Genomic DNA, 18,551 nt, shown 5'->3' on the forward strand with positions numbered 1-18,551 from the left:
GGCAGTATTCAGAAGAAAATAAATTTTTCTCTATTTTAAATACCAGTTTAAGTGGGTTTGTAAGATGGGACGCAGAGTATTTTATGCATATTGCTAAATATGGTTACACATTTGAAAACACTTTGGCATTTTTTCCAATATATCCATATATTATCAGAAGTGTTTCATGGATATGTAGACCTCTTTTTTATGGTGCCAGTATCGATACAGTTTTGTTAATAGTTTTTATTACACTAAATGTTGTTTTCTTGGTATTGTCTGTTAAAGTACTGTACAAACTTACTTGTTTATTTTTTGATGAAAACATAGCTGGAAGAACAGCTATTTTATTTATATTTAATCCAGCATCTATATTTTTTACTGCACCTTATACAGAATGTTTATTTTGTTACTTAACTTTTGAGTCTATTTATAGATGTACCTTATTATCAAGAAAGTTTTCAAAACCAAATGCTGTAATTAAATGGGGTGATGCTAATGTATTACTCTACATTAGTTTAAGTACTGGTGTCAGATCAAACGGATTGTTAAATATAGGGTTTTTGATATATACTACTTTATGTATATTTTTTACTTACTTTCCAAAAGACAAGACTGATATAATTAAACATATTTTCAAATATATCCTTATATTATCTATTTCATGTATTGTATGTATGTTGCCATTTATTTGTTTTCAAGTATTCAGCTACAAACAATTCTGTACAGATTTTAATACTGACCTTCCCAAAGAGATAATGATATATGCTTCTAAAAATGAATTTGTACTACCAGGACAATTTAGTAAATACAGACAAGTGTGGTGTTTTTCACAAATCCCTTTAGCATATTCATATGTACAAGATCATTATTGGAATGTGGGGTTTTTAAGATATTATGAAATTAAACAAATTCCAAATTTCTTGTTAGCATTCCCTTGTTTATATATTACAATTAGGAATTGCCTGTTTCATTTAAAACAAAATATGAATCATTATAAAAATCTTTTTAATTTGAAATTCATTTCTGGGAAGACACCAAATACCAAAGATCAGTTTTTTAAATTTGGTCTGACTGTCTTTGTAGTACATGCTTTGATTTTGGCAGTATTCTGTACATTTTGTATTCATATACAGGTATCAACTAGAATGATATGTTCAGCAACTCCACTTTTTTACTGGTACTGTGCATATTATTGGATAAATGGCAAAGACAAGATCATAAAGTTGTATTTTGATAGTTATTTCTTCATAGGCACTGTGATGTTTTGTAATTTTCTACCTTGGACCTAAAAAATAAATTATATAAACATTTATTTTACTGTGTTTTATAACCTTACTCTAATAGGATTTATTTATTATCTTTAGTTTGTATATATATATATATATATATATATATATATATAATATATATATATATATTTGACTTTTTTAATAGCAACAGTATACTGCCTTATTAAAAAAGAACCCTGTATCTCCACTATAGCGAGTTTTGAGAAAAACGCGATTAAAGATTTTTGTTTAATCCCTTGTGTTTTTGGTACAATAATAACAAAAAATCATTTAGAGGAGAGTGTGTAGCATCGTAGTTAACTTTTTTAAAAAAAAAATTACAAAATTACCATATGGACATTAGTTATGTGACATACGGGCTAACAAAGCAAAGAATTATGTCAAGTTTACTTAGCTAAAACCGCATATTATCCAGTAATTATTATAAAATTTATATAACTGCCTCGAAAGGCAAAACATTTAAATATTTTAATAATATTTTTTTATAAACATTTGTTGAATAAAACATAAGTATTTACGAAAAACATTTATTTAAAAATACAAAATGAAAATTATTATTAATCAGAAGTTGGCAATTCTTCCCAAAATTGATGGTGGTTCGCCGGTATAATTTGACCTAAGTTTTTTAATATTTGTTCTTTTCTCTTCTTAGCAATCCCAGAAGGTTTCGTCACAGGTGTGGGGTCCTTTATCCCAGATTTTAACAATCTGGCCTGCAAAAAGTCTATCTTTATCAACTCCTCGCTATCGTCAATCTTAACGTGTAAAATTTTGCTCTCTCTCTTCACAATTACTTTAACAATTTGTGATAAGGTAAATACATGACTCTTTTTTTTCTTTAATTTTGACAATGATGATAAGTCTTTCCAGATAAGAAAATCGGAAACCCCCATTTCTTTCACCACCACACGATTCAAATTACACGTTTTAACGGCCTCGACGAAATCATGATAATCATAAACTTTCTTCTTTATCTTTAACAATAGTTCCACTTGGTGGTGGAAACTATTAGCGATGTTGCTCTATTCCTTAGAAAAAACCTCGCATATCGTTTTATCCTACGTTAAAAACCCGTATCTGCTGAGCATATACCAGGTTCTTACTACGAAGCGTTAAATGCCAGGTTTATACTAAGCATAATAGTCATTTTTGGCGTTTACGGGGAAACTATTTTCTTTCATAAAATATTTAGAAATGTAAAATACGGGTTTTTCTCTATGTGGATATGTTATATAAATCATAATGATTCATATGGTGCAAATATCCCAATTTTTCAAATTTTGGAGATACGGGGTTCTTTCTTAGTAGGGCAGTATATATCCATGGGTTTTACTTAAAATCTCAACATTAACCTTCTGTAGCAGACTGTAACTAGTTCCGAAGCTATATTTATAATCTCACAAAAAATGCTACGATTCATCAAATAAGTGTATTGCCCTCTGCATAGAACAAAACCTTTGACTTTTGAAAGCTAGCAATATAATTTGAACCGAGGAAATGATTGCAGGCATTTCCTCAATAAAATATTTGGCAATAGTTTGCAGGAAGTTGAATAAATTGTAATTAAGCAACTAATCGATGTTTCACAATAATTCTTGGTAAAAATTATACAAATTCACGAATCTAACATTAATGTGAGATTACAAATTAATGGACTAATTTGTGATCGAACAATTAGTGCCTTTTTTTTGAGATGTTAACTTAGGCGCCTTCTAAAAAAACGGGCTTCATGGGAACTAAAAACATTTTTTTTTTGTTTTATTCAAAGATAAGATACTATTAAAAAATAAATTTATTTTCGTATCTAATAAAGGAGCTGAGAATTTTTTTTAATAAGCATTTTTTTTAGCCTTCTAATCTGTACTAGTACCTTAAAACATCAAACAATTATACACCAAAAAGGTACTCCTGATAAAACTCGATACTGTGTATTGTTTTCGGTATATTTTGATTTGAAAATTTTGAAGTAATAACTGATGCTGGTATAAAGATCATAAGAAAATTAAAATAAAGACTAAGAACATAGAATAAAATTCAATTAGAGTAAGTATCCAAAATGTCCGTTTTCACGAATATACTAAGTCTATCCTTTTGTCGAAAGAATCCATTAATCTTTTAAACGGTTGGGGATCAGCTATGATCTCGTTAAAGTGACATTGAATTCTGTCTTACAATTCTTGACGTGAATATAGCTCTGTAGCATAGACTTTTCTTTAACATACGATCCAACTATGTAGTCCAAAGGATTAAAATCGAATAACTCAGGAGGCCAATGAATCATAGCTTCTATACCTCTACCAAATCCATCGATTAGGAAAATGGATATTCAACCAATTATGACAACTTCTATCAAAGTGCGCTGGAGCTCCATCGTGCATAAAAAAATAAATATCTACGCTCGTTTAGCGTTAAATCTTCTAATATCTCGATTAAGTGATTGTTAAAAAAATCAAGGTAGGATAAAATGAAATAGCTAAACTTTGAAATTAAATGAATTTTCTAACAAAACATATTTATCCTATTACAGTAACGTTTAAAATCATTACGTCGAAATATAAATTAAAATAAGTCAATAAATTTTGTGTTATGCGTGGGTTGTCAGGCATTGTCTTTTTTCCACTTTGAACCGCATGGTTGGGTAAAGTAGTAAAGTAAAATAGTCGGCGGGAGTGAGAAGTCTTTATAATGATAATGTAATTAAGAAAAATAAGACAAAAAGTACCTATTCTAATATTAATTACAAATAATAAAAACAATTCCTAAAATTATTCCATGGCGAAGTGAAGAAAAATTGATGAGAACTCCTACAATTTTACTTTTTAAAATATCACTGTCGTCAGGTGTGAAAACACGAATGAGTCCTGGTGGTTTCTGTAGTTTCTCAGGTAAGTTATATCATATATGTTTCTTCCTCGTAAATGTTCTCTAAACACTGCCCTTTAATTTTTCCAAATTTCATTATTGTTCAGTTTCTTATCTCTGTTAAAGTTATCACGACAAAATCGTCTTTTCCAATTTCTTTTTGACGGGGTAACTCTGTTGTTTCGATTTCATCATCTAGTGCAGTGTTTCCCAAACGCTTATTTTTGTGCTTATCCTTTGTGACCTACTAATTTTTTGCATACCCTGGTGCGTATGTACAAGAAAAGATATTTATATTTTAATAAAGAATCGTTAGCTTGTAACATTTCAATCAACTAATTGAATGTGTCACCAAGCTCCGCTTGGTACTTGTCCCCCGTACTATATTATTCCAAAGCGACCTCACTGAATTATAAATATTTTTAGTAGCCGTTCCATCCTATGTAAGCCGAAACAAATTTTTATTCTCACTCTTTTCAATCATATCACTACAATCATTCTACAATGAAACTTTAGTTACACAAATTGGTTAGTGTCTTAGCCGTATACACGGGTAAGTATCTTGTTCTAGATTTAGGTCTGTGTTTTTTATTTGTTTTCTTTGCATAGCAGATACTTTCTTTCTTAAAATAAAGCTGAAAACATTTTAACTTATATTTTTTTACATGTAGGTACCTATATTACCTTATTTTCTTTAATATCTTATCCTTAACCTTATTTAGCCCAACCAACAACCACCGACAGCGGCTAACTTCCACAAAGATCGGAACCCTTCCTGGAGAACTGAACGACTCCTTCAGAACGAACTAAAGCTGAGTACTTTTTTATACTTAAATTATTTTATACCGGCAACCGGCAGAATCTTTGAGTCTCAGTTTAAAAATTTATTTTTGTTTCACATTCATAATAATATGAATTCTGTTTATTAATATATAAGTATATATACCTTTAAGTGGGTGATCAACGAGCGAGCGCTAATACCACGGTTTTAAGAACGACGGTTTTACTCGCGGCTCGTTAGTGCTGATCGACTAGCGAGCAAAACTGCAAAACAGTCATTGTCAACCGTCCACAGCTAACATGTCGTGTTCAACTGAAAGTGAAGTTTTATGTTATCTCGCTATAGCATACTACTACGAAATTACAAAAAAAAGCGGAGACTCCCTAGACGTTGGGTATTTAAAAGTTTAACATATGCGTTGTCGAGTTGTTTTGTTTTTGTATACTGGCGATGTACATTTTCATAAACAAACACATTCTCGTAAACAATATATAAATTCTAATAAAAAGTCGTGGCTGAGAGTATGCATATCCATGATTAAAAACTGATCTTTTCACTTCAACGGTCGCTGAAAACTGTCGGTTTTGCTCAACAGTAGTGATACACGCGCGGTTTTAAATGACGAGCCAAGTAAAAAATAAAACAAACTGACGAGCCGCGAGCCAGGCTCGTAGGTATATAAAACCGCGGTATTGCAATGATACACTGACGAGCTTTACCGTCGAGCCACAAAACCGCAGTTTTACTCGCCTGTCGATCATGGCCTTTACTATGATTTCGTAAGTTTTTTTATTTCCTGTACCTTTCTGGGATTGGTGTGGGAAGAGAATGAACAGGGAACGAACCCAGGGCTGAGCAGTCGGGCAGAGCATCATTCTGATGGATGGAACGGTGGGCGTTTTTCTCTTGAATATCCTTAGGGATATTCTAAGAATTTCTCCCCTCGTTTCTTCCAGCATTGTGGTGTTGCTTAACGTCCTGGTCTTAATAAGAATAGACGTTACAAGCTTAAACTAAAATGTAATAAAACAGAATAAAAATCAAATACTTTATTAATGAGAAGTATGCATTTGTTCCTGATTAACTAAAAACTTCATGTTTGAAGGAAAAGATGTTAATTTGATCCTCAGGTCCGGTTCGATTTCCAAACGGGTCCTATATTTATTTTTGAGGAAAACCGATGTTGAAAGCTCTGCGCCTCATACTTATAGGTCGTAACAAAAGGAATAAGAAACTTTATCGCTTTTTCTGCTAAAACTGGTTACTCCTGGTAGCAAGGCAGCTAAAAATCTATCAGTGGCATTTTGACAAATAAGTTTTGGAGTGAATATCCTTTTATTCACGAAGTCAAAAATATCACAAAGATAGGCTACCTTGATTAACCAATTGACATCATGAAAACTGTCAAATTGAAATATTGCATCACTAGCCGTTGGTGGATGTTGTTCTAAGACTATTGAAATTTCTTCCTTCAATTCAATAAGTCTTTTTAAAACATCTTCTTTTGATAGCCAACGCACTTCGCCGTGAAGAGATGTTAATGTTCATCTCCCATTTTTTTGAACAAAGCAGAGAACTCTTGTTTCCGGGGGGCGAGATTTTATGAAGTTTATAAATTTTACACACTCTTACATATATTCAGTTAAAAGCAGTGGCATTTTTTACATCTAATGCCCCTCTATGGATGCTACAATGCATCCAAACACATTCTGGTGCTACGGCTTTTTTTCCTCGGAAAAAGCCCAGTACGAACGCCTGCCACTGCCCGTGCTCCATCGCTACTTCGTACCACACATTTATTCCATTCAATTCCATTGTCATTAATGTAGCTATCAATCAGATTAAATATTTCTTCAGACGTTGTTGTTAAAAGATTTACAAAATAGAAATTCTTCCTGAGTCTTCTTCTTCTTAGCCTTCTGTCGTCCATGTTTGGACATAGGCCTCTCCCAACTCCTTTCATCGGTCTCTATCCTGAGCAACATATTTCCAATTTGTTCCGGCTATTCTTTTAATATCATCAACCCATCTCATATGTGGTCTTCCTCTTGGTCGTTTACTTTGGTAAGGTCTCCAATGTTGTATTGTAGTATTCCAACGTTGGTCTTTTTATCTAGCAGTGTGGCCCGCGAAGTCTTTCTGAGTAGTATTTTCAAAATAGTAGCTTACAAAACACATTAGATTAACATTATCTTATATGTCTGTACTTTCATCAATTTGCAAGGAAAAATAGTTACACTCCTTTAAGTCACCTATAATAGTTTCTTCAATATTATGTCATCTCCACAATCCTACGCTTCATTGTGTTATGATAGAGCCAGCGAATTCACTTGATTTTCCTGCTTTTTATCACATATCCGAGATGCTACTATTTTCATTGCTGGAACTATTAATTTCTCGGCAATTGTGTAAGGATAACCGGTTTCAGCAATTAATTTTGATATTTCACAAGAAGCCAGTACAAAGTTTTCAGATTGAACATTCTGAGAAAAACTCGTTTGAAAGTGCAGCGTAACAAATAACACATATTGGTTTGTCATCAGTTCCCTTTACAAAACCGAACTGTAAGCAATCTTCAGAATCTTGTCTGGTCCAGGACTCCTTCTTTTTTGTGACAGTTGTAGACTGCGCTTCGAGCGGCCGTTTGTAATTTCCACTCGTACCTGTCTCTGGATGGACGTTACTCGACTGTCTATTTATTGTCGCTCTTAAAAGTTGTACCCGGCTGCAGATCATTCGACGGTCTGTCTGTGTAAGTCTTAGAATTTGTACTTTGTTTTACAACAAATTTATCCATCGTCAAATTCAACGTAATCAATAAGCACGAAAAATACGCGCTCTCTGGCTTGATACTAAGCTTAAACTTAATGGAATTAAAGAAGCAGATTAAATAAAAGCGATGGAGTTAGTCAGAGCGCGGCCTTAAAAAGCAAGATGTAAAAACGGAGAGGCGAGGCGACTCGGCATTTTGCTTTCGTGGCCCGGTACCGGGTCGCGACCCACCATTTGGGAAACGCTGATCTAGTGAAATAAGTTCTTCTGAATCAGAATCCTGGCATTATTCGTGGACTGTTTCAGATTCAGTCGATGTTTTTTCGGAACTTCCTAATTTTTTTAGCTTTACTTTTAACATTTTTTGGCTCAAATTTCGTTCAACATTTTTTACGGCTTTTGGATTTAGATTTTCAAAACTCTGTCTAACAAATATGGGGAAGATGTTATAATGGCAGTTTTACCTGTCTACGTTTTCCACCCGTTTTGGTTTTGCTTTTGGCAATGGAAGAATATCACTCGAGATCTTAATTTTTTTAAAGAAGATCGGTGTGAGCTATCGGAAGTGTTCTTTACATTATAAAATAAACGACAAGGAATTGCTGAATCATTCCTGATCGGAGTTGTCTGATCGTTTTTCATTATTGTTACCTGCTAAAGTTTCAATATCAGGTTCAACTATTTCTTTAGTTATCTGATTGTTTGAATCGCGAGAAGCCGAAAGTTTATAACTTATTGTCTTAGGATAAACAGAAGGAAAAATGATGGGGTTTTTTTCAAAAATATTTTCTCGTTCTGTTATTTGTGACGGTGCAAAATCTATGTCTGCAAATTTGGTATTATCGTATTGGACAATACTTGTTAACTTAAACCATTTTCTGCATTTGGGAGTGTGGCTGCCATTGCATAAAACGTTACCAAAATATTTTATCTACATCTTGTAATTCAACAAATTTATTCGGTTTGTTTTTCTGTCATTTTCTAACCTCTTAAGTTAAGTATAATAATTGCAATCTAATAATAAAAACATTTGACACTAAAGAGAATTCAATTTTTCTCAGAAATAAACTTCGAATCTTGATAATTGTATTTGTATTGTATTTCTAACAATATGATATATGTAATGCATGACTCGACGTATAACTTCTTCCAAATAAGACGTTTTGGTATGTTTTAGAAGATATTATGTACATACAGACCAAACCATCTGCGGTTGCTAGTACTCTTTCTATTGGCAGACTAATAGTTATTACATATCCTTCTGAAATAAAAGGAATATACTAATTTGAGTATTTTACATCTTTAGGTATATAGTGGACTTTCGCTCATCCGCTCAGTCGACACATTATTAATGTGAATGAAAACTTATTTTATAAACTACATCTAATGTATTATTTTTATTATTATAAGCAGAAATAAATACATACTGGAACAACTGTTGGAAAAGAAAAAAGCAAAAAATAGAGATATACATTTGGCATTTGTGGACCTGAGAAAGGCGTATGACTCTATACCAAGGTCAGAACTATGGGTAGCAATGTACAAATTAGAAATACAGACGGAACTTACAGAAGCTACAAAAGCTCTGTATAAAGAAAATAAAGTTTCTATTAAAATGGGATCAAAAATCATAGAAGACTTCACCACAACAAAAGGTTTCCTGCAGGGTTGTTCCACATCTCCAACCCTATTCAAAACATACTTAGAGAAAGCCTTCACTACATGGAAAAGAAAATGCGAAGGCATGGGAGTAGCGGTACAAAACGAATACCTATATACGTTAAGCTTTACAGACGATCAAGTAGTGATTGCACAAGATCAAGAAGACCTCAGTTACATGATGAAGAATATACCAAGGCTGGCCTAGATATTAACCTCGTGAAAACAGAGTACCTATCTACAAGTGAAGACGACATAGAATATCTACAGATTTACGACAACGTAACAATCAAAGGAAAGGATAAAATCAAATACTTGGGGTTTATAATCAGGAAAAATGCAACAACAGAGGAAGAAATTAAGCAAAGATTAGGACAAACAAGAACAGCAATCCGACAACTTAATTCAGTATGATGGGACAGACACCTAAATATAGAGACAAAAACACAGATTTATAAAACATTAATGCGAAGTATTATGACATATGGGACTGAAAATTGAATTATAAACAAGAAAAACAGCAGTAAGATAAAGGCAACAGAGATGGAATGCCGGCGAAGATGCTGCAGAGTAACAAGAATGGATAGGAGAAGTAATGACGAAATAAAGCAAAGAACATTAATAGAAACATACATACTAACATATATAGAACAAAAAAGACTAAAGTGGTATGGACATGTAAGAAGAACTAGCGACAGCAGATGGATAAAGAGAACCTGAAGATCCTGGAGGAACGAAGTTGACGACGCCATGAGTAAGAGAGGCCTAAACGATGGAGAATGGAACAACAGAGAGAGATGGAAATGGTTGATCGAGGGAAGGCAGTGAATACTGTAGAATCCCTGAATATATTTCTTAAAATTTCTATATAGATATAAATATTGTATTGTTACAATCTAAAGTGACCAGCAGGGCAACATCTTTTCTTACGAACCGCCAATGAACCAATTCAAAATTTCCTAGAATTCATGATGGACAAGTGAGTCGGCTACATTTCACCACTTACGGCGAGTGATTTCGGATGACTAATTTGATTTAATGTTTACCAGACTATAACAATATTTTTTTAACGGATATTCAGCAATCTATTAGTTATAAACATTCTAATAATAAGCGTCTTTGGGGTTCGAAATATAAATTGAATTTATGAGAGAAAATTCAATGACTAGACCTCTGGTACGGAACAAATATGACATTCCGATAAATAACAATAATTTTTGCATACACCTTACAATCTCCCATTAAATATGTAAATCCCCTGACTGAGCTTGTGTGGTTTTGTCGATAAATGCACGTTCCGGCACTTAATTTCGGGCTGTGGCGGTGCATTCCGTTGCCAGCCGGTCCGGTCAAGTGCGCACGTACCTTCAGTCCGATTTTTCCATCGTTTGTTGAATTTTCATTTTGATTTTACATATTATTGATGAGGGATAACTATAGCTGAATTTGAATAAATTATAAAACAATAGTTGGTAGAAAATACTGTCATTTAATAGGTAAATGTCACGAAACAATAGTTATTGCTTTTGTAACAATTTAGATCTAAATAACTTCTGAAAAACAAATAAAATTGAACTAAGGTCAATGTAAAGTCTAGTCAGTAATTGAAAGTCTACTTATCTAATCTCTAGATAGAATAGAAAATGTAAGGTAAAAAGGTGCATTTCTACGGTTAATGAAAATGTGTTTTATTTTTGATAACTTTCAAGGCATATTAGGTACACTTTTTTAATGTTAAAGGAAATGTAACAAAATCAGAAACGTTATGTTTTAACGAGTTTCACATCAACTCTTTACAATAAGCTGTGGGAAATATTCAATTAATATATTAATATTCACAACGATTTCTGTAAAGTTCATAGTTGCGATTATACCGATTTTGTTTATTCCTAATAATATTTGCACATCGTTCCCATTACTACTCATTTCTGTAGGTATTCTAAAGCTCCTCTCCAAAATCGGCAAAAAGGATATTAAACTGGTCATTGATATCGTCACAGGTGATTGTCTTTTGAGTTATGATCTTAAATGCGGAAAAAATATACAACGAAAATTGTTGCTTTTTTTTGCTAACATCATAGAAACTTCAAAATATGAAACTGTACCATTGTTATGCAAATAATTTAAATAGAAAGGGTTTTGTCAAGTATACGACATACAAACCTATTGGTATAATAGGCCAGTGTAAAGAAAAACTGTAGTCAATACTTGACTGTCAAATTTTATAAAGATGAGCTTGAGGGAATTTATAGTTACTCATGCAACACAATTAGTTACGATTTAAGTTATACTTTGGCAACGTTGTATGAACACCTTGATTATATTATCAAAAAGAAAATCACATCTAATAATTAAATACAATATAATCACACATCACTTAAAATAATAAAAATAAAAATGCTATGACTGTGGGTGCTTAACATAATTCATATTTAGATGTTTTCTTCGTCCCCAATATCCTTCTAAATCGAATGGTTGAAAGTCTTTTAAATTGTGATTAACTTCTTCCTGGTAGTACATTGCAGAATTCGGACTACGATCCATTTCAATCTTACTCCAAGAATCATAAATGTACTTTATCAAATCGCCATGCTGAGTATGAACAGATCTTTCATTGGGAATCATATGGGTAACATTTGGAGGCCGACGATTAGACCCATTTATTTGCTGTGACATCCCCATACGTGGACCACTGTAAAAAATAATAATTTTGAGATTTAAACTTGCACTGTTTTGGCAATTTATTATATCGTTCATTTGGAAGAAGAGGGTTACATCTCAAAATGTTAAAGTTTTTTTTTATTGCATCAATAGCTTCCAAATAATGTCTTCTGCTATAGAAAAAATGGTTACATTTGTAAGTACGCTAGTTTCCGAGAGATGGCAGATGCAACTCTTTGTCGTTCCCCGAATTTAACGAGTTGACTATGAAAAATACAGTTATATTTCAGTATGTACTTGACCTTTTTTTACTGAACGTTATTCGTTTTACAGAATACAGTTATATCTTTAAATATAAGTTAATATAATTAAAAAGGTGATATTTGTGGTTGGACCCATTTTTCTCAAAGGTAATATTATTTTTATACATTTATTTTTGGTATATAGAGTTATAAGTAAAGATATACCCATTTTTCTTAAAAGTATAACGATAAAAGTGAATAGTATATTCTGATAAAAAGTTATTTTCTTAGTTGTAACTTTCTTTTATATAATAAATCATAAAATAGAAGCAATGCAGTGACCGTAAAAAGTAGTTTTGTGAAATGTAACCTCATTGTTTAAAGATATTTTGTTATATTTGAATTATCTTTTTTTTGCATTGGGTAAATTATTTTAACTTTATCGTATTATATATATATATATATATATATATATATATATATATATTGTTGTGAATTTATTAAAAGGTTCAATATTTATAACACTTACGGATTTAATTTATTTCTTTATTTATATTAACTTATCTGACAATAATTTATTAATATCCGTACGTGACAAATTCGCGAGCGCGGGTGTTCAGCATTAACTGTCTCTCCATATAAAAATGTTGTATTTATATACGAAATCCTGATATACTGGAATAGTCGAGAACATCAAGTTGGAGAATTCACCATAATTTGAATCTAGACTTCCACCGAAATTTCTACAATAAAACAGAATAATTAGTCATAAAAGTTAGGCCAGTATATTTATCGTAACATTGCCCCCCTCTTAAAAGATGGTTCCTCCTGGAACCTTGTCGGGACTGGAACCGGAACTGTATGCTGGTATCGGCAACTGGACCCTCTTTTACAACTTCCAGTTGTATAAAAATGACAAGGGACGGTTTTCTCTCCGCACCAGTAACTATGCGGATTGCAACAGACTAACACCTGGACTTCGGTGTCTTTAAAGATCTCCTCCACCATATTTCGGATAACCCTCCAATCTAATTGGCGGCACTCCAACTTTGGCATGGCTAACTTTTGCACGTCGGACTCTAGTACGTGCCCTCTCAATTGAAGTAAGGCTTCCCATACATCTCGGTAGGTAGGTTGGTCACGGGCAGTGTCTTTTGTTACCAGGTAGAAAAGGTAACGTGATGCATCTTGGAGTTTCAAGGTTTTACCGGGAGCTGGCACTTGGCATTGAAGTTCTGCAACTCGACCAAACTTCCTTCGAAAGACGGATGCCAACCCTGGTGCATCTTTGATACTGGCCGGGATGGTAAGGGCCAGCGAGTAGTCATCGGGGAGCGCGAGTAGATCTTGCTTTTCTTCAGTGGTAACACCATGTCTCGCTTTACCGGTACCTCCATAGGCACCCATGAATTCCTCAAACGTGAGGTCAGACACATCTTGGACTTGGTTTACTTCCACTTCTTCATCTACGTCGTGGTCACCTTCGAAAGATGCCAACCGGTTATGGTGTACTATCATCGGCTTTCCCCTCGGAATCTTGCTTATTCGGTAGATGACATCGTTGATCTTCTCCATGATGAGGTATGGACCTTCCCAAAACTGCTGCAATTTGGGAGAACAACCTTTTCGCTTCTTGGGATTATACAGCCATACTTTGTCGTTCTTCTTAAAGCAATCCTTTTCGGCTTGTGTATCGTACCGTTTCTTCATTCGGTCGCTAGCGATCTGAAGGTGGGAACGGACCAACTCATGTACATCGTCCATTCTTCTTCGTAATTCGATCACATAATCTTCACCTGCTATATCTTCTCCAGGTCGACACCCAAATTCTAGATCACAAGGTAGTCGCATTTCGCGTCCGAATAGGACTCTGGCTGGTGTCTGGCCCGTTGATTCGTTAACAGCAGATCTGTAGGCCATTGTGAAGAACGGAAGGTATTGGTCCCAGTCTCGCTGATGATCGGACACCATCTTTGTCAAATATTTGCCAACTGTCCTATTCATTCGTTCTACCATACCATCCGATTGCGGATGATACGCGGTAGTTCTTGTTTTCTTCATGCCTAGTCTATCACATATTCCTTGGAATAGATCACTTTCGAAGTTCCTGCCTTGGTCACTATGGATCTCCAAAGGCACTCCAAATCGGCTGATATATTCTTGGATCAACTTATCTGCAACGGTGGCGGCCTTCTGGTCTGGAAGTGCGTAAATCTCGACCCACTTAGTGAAGTAATCCATTACTACCAACATGTACTTGCCCCCATTTTCACTTTCTGGAAATGGCCCTGCAATGTCCAAAGCTATTCTTTCAAACGGGCTTCCAACATTATATTGTCTCATAGGAGCTCTCCTTTTCCGGTGAGGCCCGTTACTCGTAGCACAAATAGTACATTTCTTACACCAGTCTTTTACGTCGTCGGAACTGTTCATCCAATAAAACCGTTCCCGAATTCGCTGAAGGGTTTTCCTTACACCAAAATGCCCTCCCGATGGACTGTCGTGTAACTGACGAAGTACTTCGGCTATTCTGCTCTTTGGAATCACCAACTGTCTTCTTTTCTCTGAACCGTCATCATTTTCCAGGACTCGTTTGAGCAAGCCATCTTCGATGATAAATGAGTCCCACTGGGCCCAATACGTCTTAACTACTGAGCATAGGTTTGATATTTCCTGCCAAGGTGGTCGACGGTTTTCCTCTGTCCATTTTCGGATTTTCTCTATAACTGGATCTCTCTCTTGTTCTTCCCTTATCTTAGTAGGCGTCCAGTCGTCGTTGACAATCGTCGTTCTTAGCACTGCTGCTTCCTTGGATTCCGTTTTGTTGCAGTGGGGACACTCTGCTGGGCATGGCCGTCTGGAAAGAGAATCAGCGTTTCTGTGGCTAACTCCGGCTCGGTGCTCAATCTTAAAATCGTATTCTTGGAGTCGTTCGATCCACCTGGCTATCTGACCCTCTGGATTCTTAAACTGCATCAACCACTTAAGGGCGGCATGGTCGGTTCGGATTAAAAACTTCCTTCCATAGAGGTATTGATAGAAGTGCTCTACTGATTTCACTACTGCCAGCAGTTCTCTTCTCGTGACGCAATAATTCCGCTCAGGTTTTGAAAGAACTTTACTAAAATATCCGAGGACTCGTTCCTGTCCTCCTTGAATCTGAGACAGCACTCCTCCAATTCCCACATTACTTGCATCTGTATCTAAGATGAACTCTCCTTCTGGCAGTGGATACCCTAAAATTGGTGCTGTTATTAAATGCTTTTTCAAGGTCTCAAAGGCATTTTGGCAGTCTGTATCCCAGCGGTAATCTCTTGCTTCCTCCGTAAGTCGCGTTAATGGCTTAGCGATATCTGCAAACTTCTTAATAAACCTCCGGTAGTAAGTACATAGTCCAAGAAAACTTCTCACTTGATGTTTGTCAGTTGGTTTTGGCCATTCCTTAATGGAATCGATTTTTCCCTTATCCACGGCCACTCCTTCTTTACTGACTATATGACCCAGATAATTGACTTTACCTTGAAATAGCTGGCACTTCTTGGGGTTTAGCATCAATTGGGCAACTTTAAGTCGATTAAAAACGTTTTCTAAATTCCTCAAATGATCTTCGAATGTCTCCCCCAAGACGATTATGTCATCTAAATAAACCAGGCATGTTTTCCAAGATAACCCTCTCAACACATTTTCCATAAGCCTCTCAAATGTCGCAGGAGCATTACAAAGTCCAAATGGCATAACGTTGAATTGCCACAATCCAGATCCTGTGGTGAAGGCTGTCTTTTCTTTATCGACTGGGTCCATTTCTACCTGCCAGTATCCAGACTTCAAATCTAAAGTAGAAAACAATTTACTTCCAGCCAATGTGTCCAATGTGTCATCGATCCGAGGCAGAGGATAACTATCTTTCTTGGTAACGTTGTTCAGCAAACGGTAATCCACACAGAACCTCGTCGTTCCGTCTTTCTTCTTAACCAGGACCACCGGAGAGACCCATGGACTCGTAGAAGGTTCTATCACCCCGTCTTTCTTCATTTCCTGAACAATCGTTTCAGCTTCCTCTCTCTTCGCCTGTGGTAATCGTCGAGCTGTTTGACGAATTGGCTTAGCATTACCAGTATCAATTTTATGCTTAACAACGGTAGTTCTTCCCGTCTTTCCTCCTTTCGGTACGAAAATATCACGATACTGCCGAAGAAATTCCCTTAATTTCCTTTTCTCCATCTGATTTAGAGACTGTCCTGCAACTGCAACCATTTGGTCGAATTTGTCGTTGGAATTATCAGATGTTGTCGCCTGACGGATTATGGATGTCACAGGTACACAAGTTCCTACTTTTGTCTCTTTCTTTATGGTCACTGGGTAGTCGTTGACATTGATAAGTCTCACAGGAATTTCCTTAGCCGAAGTCACCAATTCCTTTCCAATTATGATTCCACGGCCAACCTCATCGTCGTGGTTCCAAGGCTCCATCATAACAGGTCTCCCTTCGTCCACAAATCCCTGTAGCTGCGCTACTATGATCGTTTCGCTTCTCGCAGGCACGACTGTATCTTCTGTAATGGCTGCTTGCACAGTGTTGTCATTATGTGGATGGAGAAATACCTCCTCGTTGCCAACTTTGATTACCTTATTCTTAAAATCCAATTGGAATCCATGCATATTCATTACGTCCATTCCTAATATAACATCCTCTTCGATGTCAGCAACTATAACAGTATGGACGAACTTTTCTGCTCCAATTCCCAATTGTACCTGGATTTCTCCATGAATGTTAGCATTTTCACCTGTAGCGGTCCGAAGTCGCAACCTCGTTGGTAACAGTTTCTTTCGGCTGTTTATAACTGTCGGGCGTATAATGGTTCTGGTCGCTCCGGTATCCACCAACAACGTATGTCTTTTACCATTTATGTCTCCATCTACATATACACTATCTTCACGACATTTCAAAGAAGCTATTAGTATGAGAGGGTCTTTGGAAAAGTTTTGGGTCGAAGCTGCCCCCCTAAGGCTGACCCGTTCTAGTTTTCCAGACGGTGAGTTTCTTGATTTGCGTCGTACCTAGGGTGCTTACAGGAGCTTCGCACGTGTCCTATTTCGCCACAATTCCAGCATCTGATGGTCTTCGTTTTCTTGTATGTCATACTCTTAATCATATTAACGAGCTGGTCAAGTTTATCTTCATCTTCTTCCTCTTTTACAGTCCTAACTTTACTGTACCCTCCAGAGGCCTGCGTAGCTGACTCGTATTCGAGGGCGGCGGATAAGACATCAACCAGCGTCTTGTGACGAGCTAATCGTAGTGTTCTCTGCATTTCATGATCACGAAGACCATCAATAAACGTTTGAACGGCCAATTTTTCCATCATGTCTTCGGGAGCTGTTGGATAAGCATATCGTACTAATCTGGCAATATCTACCTCATATTCTTGAAGAGCCTCATCTTTCTTCTGTCTACGATTTTTAAGCTGCGACTGATATACATGCTCCAAATGTTCGTGGCCATATCGCATATTTAGCCTCTTCTTCAGTTGTTCGAAATCATCGGTCTCCTCTACAGCTATGGTCTGAAGCACATCTAAGGCATCTCCTCGAAGAGCGATAGTCAGGTTTACAGCCTTTTCTTTTTCAGACCATCCATTCGCTCTTGCGGCTGATTCGAACTGTTTCATGTAGTTGTTCCATGATGATTTTCCGTCGAAAGTTGGGACTTTAACATGAATAAAACCTCCACTTCCTTCAAATTTCGGCCGTGTCTCCAACTTACATTTCGTCTCGTCTTCTTTTATCTCCACTGTAATTGGATTGTTTCCTCTCTCTGCTGTCCCTGTTTCCTCCATCTTCTTTTCCATCTCTTTCCATATCTTTTCTTCGAAGGCCAACATATCGGCAGCAACTTGGTTTTTTAACGAAGATATTCTATCGTCCAGGGCAGACATCTCAGAAGTGACTTTAGAGATTTCCGAAGAGATGTTAGCAGAGACTTTGCTTTCCAGCGAAGAAATCTCGTTAGAAACTTTGTCTTCCAACGAAGCGATGTCGCCGGAAACTTTGGCTACATCAGAAGAAACTTTCGAAATATCGTCAGAAACTTTGTTCTCTAATGATGCGATGTCACCAGAAACTTTGGCTACATCACCAGAAACTTTGGCTACATCACCAGAAACTTTGGCTACATCAGAAGAAACTTTCGAAATCGACGAGAGGACAGCATCTTCAAATATATAAGTCTCTGGATCTAGACCTTCTTCTAGCAAAGCGTTCTTTAGTCGTTGGACTAACTCAGCCTTTTTTCCGGTAGAAGCT

General features: G+C 35.9%; 1 protein-coding gene across 1 annotated transcript; it reads left to right on the plus strand.

Moving 5' to 3' along the window:
- Nucleotides 1-6: 6 nt before the first annotated feature.
- LOC140432074 (GPI mannosyltransferase 2-like) lies at nucleotides 7-1,271 on the plus strand. The gene has a single exon (XM_072519918.1). It carries the CDS (start codon nucleotides 84-86, stop codon nucleotides 1,269-1,271), a length of 1,188 nt encoding a protein of 395 aa, XP_072376019.1. The 5' UTR covers nucleotides 7-83.
- Nucleotides 1,272-18,551: the final 17,280 nt, after the last annotated feature.

This window comes from Diabrotica undecimpunctata, unplaced genomic scaffold (genome assembly GCF_040954645.1).
Source record: "Diabrotica undecimpunctata isolate CICGRU unplaced genomic scaffold, icDiaUnde3 ctg00002757.1, whole genome shotgun sequence".
NCBI lineage: Eukaryota > Metazoa > Arthropoda > Insecta > Coleoptera > Chrysomelidae > Diabrotica > Diabrotica undecimpunctata.

Excerpts from the sequence above, each read along its gene's own strand:
- LOC140432074 (XM_072519918.1), top strand. The coding sequence starts at position 84 with ATGCATATTGCTAAATATGGTTACACATTTGAAAACACTTTGGCATTT.